The 7,697-nt window shown below is 39.2% G+C and overlaps 2 protein-coding genes across 2 annotated transcripts; both read left to right on the top strand.

The window, feature by feature from the left end:
- On the top strand, nucleotides 1-1,308 carry LOC106146303 (the record flags this gene model as incomplete). The annotated part of the gene is given in 1 exon segment (XM_013521758.1): nucleotides 1-1,308. A coding segment is annotated over 1 exon segment (645 nt), but the record flags the coding sequence as incomplete, so codon positions are not given.
- Nucleotides 1,115-6,760, top strand: Cdkn2c (cyclin-dependent kinase inhibitor 2C (p18, inhibits CDK4)). The gene is made up of 3 exons (XM_005398611.2): nucleotides 1,115-1,203; nucleotides 1,647-1,786; nucleotides 5,147-6,760. The coding sequence occupies exons 2-3, from the start codon at nucleotides 1,658-1,660 to the stop codon at nucleotides 5,522-5,524; spliced, it is 507 nt and encodes a 168-aa protein (XP_005398668.1). The 5' UTR covers nucleotides 1,115-1,203; nucleotides 1,647-1,657; the 3' UTR covers nucleotides 5,525-6,760.
- Nucleotides 6,761-7,697: the final 937 nt, after the last annotated feature.

Below are 7,697 nucleotides of genomic sequence, written 5' to 3'. Positions count from 1 at the left end.
TCCCGCTCCCGCGGCGCTGCAACTCGGCCGAGCCTCCTTAAAACTCTGCCGTTAAAATGGGGGCGGGTTTTTCAACTCAAAAAGCGCTCAATTTTTTTCTTTTCAAAAAAAGCTGATGAGGTCGGAAAAAAGAGAAGAAACCGGCACCATCTCTGCAGAGGCAACAGAAGCAGCAATTGTTTCAGCGAAAAACAGGAGCGCGAGAGGGAAGGAGAGAAGGAAAAGATCAGAAAGAGGGACGACGCGCAAGTGCCTGTAAGGGTGAAGGGAGCGGAGACCGGCGATTCCGGGGGACTGACTACAAAGAGACTGTCACCGGCAGCAGCGCTGCGCCTGGGGAAGCAGCGAGCCTCCCGCTCCGCTCCAGGACACAGCTGGCTGGCAGCCGCTGCCCTGTCGGCGGCACAGGGGGACCGCGGACGCCTGGCGAAGTGGCACAGGGCGCCGAAGCTGCTGGGCGCTCGCCAAGAGGGCGGCGGGACTGGCTGCGCCCTGGAATTGCGGCTACTCCCATCCTCAGAGGTTGGCCTGTGCCTCCCGGACCCTCCCAGCTCCGGAGGCGCCCAGAGAACCGGGCACGGAAAGGAAAGACGGCGGCGCGGCTCAATGAGTGCCTCCAGCGGAAAGCCTGAGCGAGCCCAGTAGTAGGCGGGAAGTTACCGGCGAGCTGCCCCATCACTGCAGCTGCGATGTTGCCGCGAGCTGCCCCAGCAGCCCGGGCCCCCTAGACGCTTCCCGTGTCGCTCGAGCTCGTCCTTCGGCTGCCGGGGTCCGGGGACCCGGTGGGGCCGACATGCCGGGCTTGCCAGGGGCCTGCCGCGCGCCCCGCAGCCTTCGGAGACGGGCGCCGAGCCCGGCTCCCACGGCCGAGCGGCGGGGCTGCGGCAGCCTAGCAGCCGGGCTCCTGAGCCTTGCAGCGCAGCGCTAGCCCGCGGCTCGGCCCGGGCGGTACCGCAGCTGCTCCCCTGAAGCCGAGAGCGCTGGGGAGTCACTAGGACCTGTAACTTCAGGGCCACGAACTGCTACTCCCATCTGCCTTTGGCGATCGTCTTTAACCCCCGGAGCACGTCAGCATCTAGGCACTGCGGCGCTCAGCCTGCAGCACAGAACTCGGGACTACCCCTTCGGCGAGGCGGATGGAAACCGAGCCCCTCGGAGGACCTGCCCCCGAAGTTCTGGCCCAAATCTCCACCGTGATCAAGGGTGGGTTAATCCCCCCTCCCCCGTGCCTTTGCTTCCGCAGTATTTCTGCCCTGACCCAGTCCCTTAAGTCTTCACTCGCATTCCTCGCGGAGGTCTGCAGCGTAGGTACGTGACAGCTCTGCCTGCATCTCACGCCCAGAGTAATTAACGAGGAATGTCTGTGTGTCTGTCTGTTGGATCACCAGAATTCTTCATAGGGGTTAAGCTAAAAAGCGAAGAGAGGAGCCCCTCTCCAATGGCTCAGTTTTGCTGAATAATCACGTGTGAATCGAGGGGCGGGCTTTTGGCAGGCAGATCTTACTAGTATTTACTACCAAGCTCTACTCCAGATTAACCATCCCAGTCGTTTCTGTCAGTCTCCGATGCCATCATGCAGCCTAGTTAGGAGCAAAGGAAGAAGGAGAAAGAAAAACAACTAATTCATCTTTCCCCCCGATCGTCAGGACCCTGAAGAATGGCCGAGCCGTGGGGGAACGAGTTGGCGTCCGCAGCTGCCAGGGGGGACCTAGAGCAACTTACTAGTTTGTTGCAAAATAATGTAAACGTCAATGCACAAAATGGATTTGGAAGAACTGCGCTGCAGGTTAGTATACAGAGAGGTGGGAAAAACAGGTTAATATTGTTGCCTACCTGACGCGAGTTTCTAAAATGACAGCTTTTAAGATTTCAGGAATACAGATTTTCACTGTTTTTAACCTAGTTGGTTGCCATATTTTATATCTTTAAGTGGATCCAACTCCCCAAAATGACGTACTTTGAACAAACTCGTCGAATCCAGTAACATCCTCGATATTAAGAGGACTCTAGGTTTGGTCTTAATTTTTGGAATGTTTTTGTGACGGTGGGGATTTCTAAGTAGTCATAGCAGTGCCGAGGTTTGTTTTGTTTTCTTTTGCTTTGTTTTAGACAGTCCTGTAAACACATTATTGTGATTATTATTTGAAGGTAATACACTCCTATTAGTGGTTTCATGTACTTTGCCCCTAATAATTGACTTCAATGTTAATTTTCTTAACTACTAACAAGCCCCCCCCCCAATTCTTCACGTTTTGACAAACGACCTTTCCTCATTTGGAATGGGTGGCCTGGGCATGGGGACAGGATGTACATTTCACAGTTAATATTAATACCTTCTACCCATTGAGGAGTGAGAAATAAAAGGTTGAATTTTATAATCAGAGCTGAGCTGTAGTGCTTTTGTCCCTATGGTCTTGCGGTGGTGTGCTCTAATTTTTCAGTAATTAGATTTACAGGCAACAACTGACACATGTCCAGCTGCCAAGTATGTACCTGATAGTTTTTTTTTCTCCTCCAAACATTATCATGTAACTTAGTTGAAAGGCTCAAAACCAGAAAAATGGTAAACTAGTCTCAAATAGTTGCATTATCCGAGTTTTGATGATAGTCCTGTGAGGTGTTCTTATTCGGAAGCTGTTTATGAAAGCTGAAGAGAAGGCTTTTTAAGTTTGGCTTAAAGGGCTTGGTTAAAACAATTAGAAGCTTAAGTGACCAGAGATATGACAAAGTTCATATAGTCTGTACATATTGAATCAGAATGCACTGGCCTTGCAAAAATTTCAGTATTAAGGAAGCTATACATAGATGCTAGATTACTTATATTTTTTCGTGTGGAATAAGTAGAGAAAGTTTATTTTCTTTTTCTACCAAGAACTTTTGAACAGGTATGGTGATTATAGTAATGCCATAAATTTAATATGTTGGAAAGTTTCCTATTGAAAAGTCAGAAAAGGTTGTATCAGTCTCACAAAGCATGAGCCACTTCACTCATACTGAGAATAAGATCTTACAGGACTTCTGATGAACAGGAAGAATGGACAGTTAATACTATTTTTTTAAAAAGGTTTGACAAACCTTTTACTACAACTCTGCAATCTTGCTTATATTAAACATACTTATCAAGATAATAGCACTTACTGTGGCTTAGTTTTAGTACACACAATGAAACACAAACAGGAGTCTGAAGGTTTATTTTTCAGTATGTATATTCCTGACTCTGAAGTTGTGTCATAAGAAAAAACTTTTTTCAAAACTATTTCTAATGTTACTATTATTTTCTGTGAAAGATGGAAAATTTTCTTCTATAATTATGTTTATTTAACACAATTACAAAAACTTTCGCTTTCTAGTGTAAGTTTTTCAATCAGGATAGTATCAAAGGCCTTAATCGTACATTTGTTTGCAAAGAGCCAAGGTATTAGTCTCTTGTTTTTCTTAATTCTAAGTCCTTAAATGTGACCAAGTCTTTAGAAATAATGGTGGCAAAATTAGGATGTATTAATTTATAATAACCAGAAGTATATCTCATTGAAGTTCTTAAAAAATAATGTGTCATTTTTACTACTGCCCTAAAAGAAGGGCTAAAAGTTCACAGTTTTATCATCGAGGAAACTTAATAGCTTGACCATCTATGCACTTGCATTTCCAAAATATTATTCATTCTAAGTATATTTTATTAATTTGTGATTTTTTGTGATCAAAATTTTAAAACAAACATTTTAAAGAGATAAGTCAGCTACGTATGTATTTTCCAATGGATTATTATTTAATTTAATAAACATTGAGTGTTTTGTATGCAACCTATGTATTATAAATTTAGGTAATTGTGAATATACACAAATATAAATACATCAGTTAAAATGCTGAACATTTCTGGCATGTTGATGAGAGTAATATTTTTCACAACTAAATTATATATCTGTTTCATAACTTGCATGCTGTTCTGCAAGACATTTTTAATTATGAGATTAACAGACACCTTTATTAAAGTGAAATACAATTTAACAACAGTAAATAAGTCTTTGTGATGTAAATTATTTTGTATGTTGGTAAAAAATGTTAATACTACATTCTGACTTTTTAAATATTGTCAGTTTCCAAACAGGTATTCCTAAATGCTTATAGTAACTGCAAAAGGAAATGATAGAATACCAGTTGATTGTTAAATGGGCTTAAGCCCTAAAACAAAGCTGTCTGTGCCCCAAAACACACATCAAATATTTTACGTTTTTCTTTTGTTCATTTGAAAATCAAGGGGTTACTTAGAACTTTGAGAAACAGTAATACAGGATGAGTGTTTCATTCTTTTCAAGAATTTTTGTTCTACACTCATTTGCTATCTAATACAAGGCAAATTATGAATTCAGTTTTAGATCAATTGATATAATAAGCAATATAGTACACTCTGGTTTATTTAATGCTTTAATAATCAGTAACATTCTGTGATTTAAAATGTATTCTAAGCAGTGAATATATCTAGTAGTCAACATTCAAGAACTTACAAAGAAAAAAGTATTTTTTAAAAAGCATTTGGAATTTGGGGCTATACCTATTTGGAAGGAATTTGTGAAAAATAGTCATTTAAGAAAATATTAAGTCTATATTTTTAAAAGATCAGTTTTACACTCAGCAGCACTTGTTTGGGGTTTTAAAGAAATACACCATTCTCATTTGTTTTTGGTCGCTATTTAGAAAACAAATTTTACCCACATTTGATTTTGCAGAATTAATACCTCAGCACATTTTATGAGCATAAAAAAGGGAAATAGACTCTTAGATCACAAATTCGGTTTCTCTTATATGTATTAATAAATTTATGAAAGAAACTACATAACTCTTCATGGGAGATAAAGAACTGAGTTGTCAGTGACATTTATACAAGTTGCATAAATTTTATTTTATTGATCAATTTATCTAACTTCTGGGCCCATTTAAGATATTCTACTAAAGAAGCTCAATTTTTGGAAGTTTTCTGCTACTTTCATTGACCAATTCTTTCCTGCAACTGAGCTATTCAAACCTTATGTTGGAATCTTCCCCAAGCACACCATCAAAAATAGTCATTTAAATAGGACAGAGAAATATTTTAAAATATTTCTGTAGCATGAGCACTTGAAGGAGTCTACTGTTTTTACTTCTTTTCTAGGTTATGAAACTTGGAAATCCTGAGATTGCCAGGAGACTACTACTTAGAGGTGCTAATCCCAATTTGAAAGACCGAACTGGTTTCGCTGTCATTCATGATGCAGCCAGAGCAGGTTTCCTGGACACTTTACAGACTTTGCTGGAGTTTCAAGCTGATGTTAACATCGAGGATAATGAAGGGAACCTGCCCTTGCACTTGGCTGCCAAAGAAGGTCACCTCCAGGTGGTGGAGTTCCTTTTGAAGCACACAGCCAGCAATGTGGGGCATCGGAACCATAAGGGGGACACAGCCTTTGATTTGGCCAGGCTCTATGGGAGGAATGAGGTCCTTAGCCTGATGGAGGCAAATGGGGTGGGGGGAACCACAGATCTGCATTGAGTACGGGGAGGGCTTTCTCACATTGCCTCTGCTTTGTGGTTGGCTGCCTTGACTATTTTAATATCATTCCTTAAGATAGTTTTTTTTTTTTCATACTTTAAGCAGCTAGTTAAATCTTCTGAAACTGCGTAAGTAGAATTCTTACTACAGGTTTATGGATATATTTAAGCAACATTTTTTTCCCAGTGGCAAAAATCCTGATTTCTAACATGTAATTGAGAATAGCTTTGCTTTCTTCTGAACATTTTATCCTACTTTGACTTTTTCTTTGCTTACCTTTACCCTTTTGCTGATCGCAATATCCAACTTGAAGGCTTTGTTTTTAAAATGGTTTGCGCTGATGCTTCTTTTGCCTAATTAAAATACATTTTCAGAACAGGATAATGTTTTTCTGTGATTTTCCCTCTTCTGTAACCCATACACAACTTAATACAACTAAGAACTGTTCTAGAAGTTCATGTTTTAAAACTTAGAAAGGTAGACCATTTGGAAAACTAAATGTATTTTGTTTATAATTCAGTTATTCTTTTCTTTCTCTCCCCATCCCACCGCACACGTTTACTTGCTGCCTAGTATTTCTGCTTTAAAACAAAATAAGAGTAACATTTTTTGAAGATCAAACCTGAAATCATCTCTGTATGAATTTCTCCAAATGTTCAATCTTCCATTTTTCTCAAAGTCAGATCGTTGAAGTTTCATAAGTAGTGATCTGAAGACAAATATGTATGAGCTCTGAAGCTACTTTTTAAAAAACTATCACCTTAAAAGTACTTGCCATTAGTTGATTTTTAAAATTACAAAATGAAACAATTAAGTAATATATTTCCCAAAATTGTACCATAAGTGTACTAAGTGTAATGCCTTTTTCTTTCTGAATGTCAGAAATGTAAAATTACAAAATGTTTAAGGATTAAAATAAAATGTAAATTGCAATTTTTAGGTGATAAAAGACTCAGCAAGAAAAAATGTATAAATTACATATAAAGGTCATAACTGTTTTAGGGTATACAGAATAATGGATGTATAATCTTTTACAATGAATAAACAAGCCACTCTACCATATGGTACTTGACTTCCACAAAACATTTCTGTCAGGAGTTTTAAATCTTTTATGGAAAACTGTTTAGCTAAAAAAAAAATTCAAATGTTGAAGAAAACAGAAAGATCTGAAATATCCAGGGAGCTATCCCTACATCTGCTACTTACTCTGTCATATTAAAGATTGTTACCAAAGGATTTCACTGCAGTTAACCATTTTAAATTTAGATACTGTATTCATTATTTCCTACATGAACAAAGATGTTTTATGTCAAAGTCCCCTCCTTCTGCTTTGCATGCTTTCTGCCCTCCCTTCAAAAAGAACAAAATACTTCAAGGTTTATTGAAGGGCATGGTTCTGATTCTTGCCCTAACAAGAATTGGAATGGTTGCAGGCAAGTGGTTTTCAGTCATTTATTTCCATGATAATATACAAAAATAGAGGAGGAAATTTTTTAATCCTTTTCATTTTCTGGACTAAAATTCACATTCCCTAACTTAAGTGCAACATGGCTTCAATTTCTGCCACCTTTAACCACAAGCTATAAATGAATTTATTTTTGATGGCAACATGAAATTAAACTTAAGACCCTTCTTTTAGAGAAAAGAAACAGATGACTTTGAAGGAAAAGGTGTATTTTAGATTTAAGGAGTCAATATATAAAATATATTGCTTTAGTAAGCTGAATACTATCTAAGCACAACACCACTACTGAAAGGAATGAAAACAACCCTTCTTACGAATTGCAATTATAAAGTTGGACCATTCTAAATTTTAAATCCAGTTTAATGGACTTGACAATATCCACCATGTCTCACCATTTACTTTATTTCATAAACTATAATTTCCCTTTAGAGATTTCAAATGTAAAGGCATAGGACTATCGTAAAGCAAAACAGAAATACCACAATGGTTTTGTTCTAAGGTGGTCAGAGCATAATAGAGAGGAAGCTCTAGCTCATCAGCCTAAAATTTGATAGGCATTAAAACATCCCCACATTACTCTGGCTCTTCGCAGGAAGTAGCTTTGCTAATCTAAGTATTTTAGAAATGAGTTATGTGGTCCCCTTTAGGAAATATGAAAAGCCATTATTCAATCGCATAAAACCTCGATAGTATTCAGTAAAGACGTGA

This window comes from Chinchilla lanigera, unplaced genomic scaffold (genome assembly GCF_000276665.1).
Source record: "Chinchilla lanigera isolate Chin_1 unplaced genomic scaffold, ChiLan1.0 scaffold00063, whole genome shotgun sequence".
In the NCBI taxonomy this organism is placed as follows: domain Eukaryota; kingdom Metazoa; phylum Chordata; class Mammalia; order Rodentia; family Chinchillidae; genus Chinchilla; species Chinchilla lanigera.
The sequence above is the reverse complement of the archived record's forward strand: the minus strand, read 5'-3'. Positions and strand labels throughout refer to the sequence as shown.

Bases quoted from the DNA above. Each gene is read 5' to 3' on its own strand.
- Cdkn2c (XM_005398611.2), top strand. From the start codon at position 1,658: ATGGCCGAGCCGTGGGGGAACGAGTTGGCGTCCGCAGCTGCCAGGGGG. The intron at 1,787-5,146 runs GTTAGTATACAG...CTTCTTTTCTAG, and splicing joins TTGGAAGAACTGCGCTGCAG to GTTATGAAACTTGGAAATCC.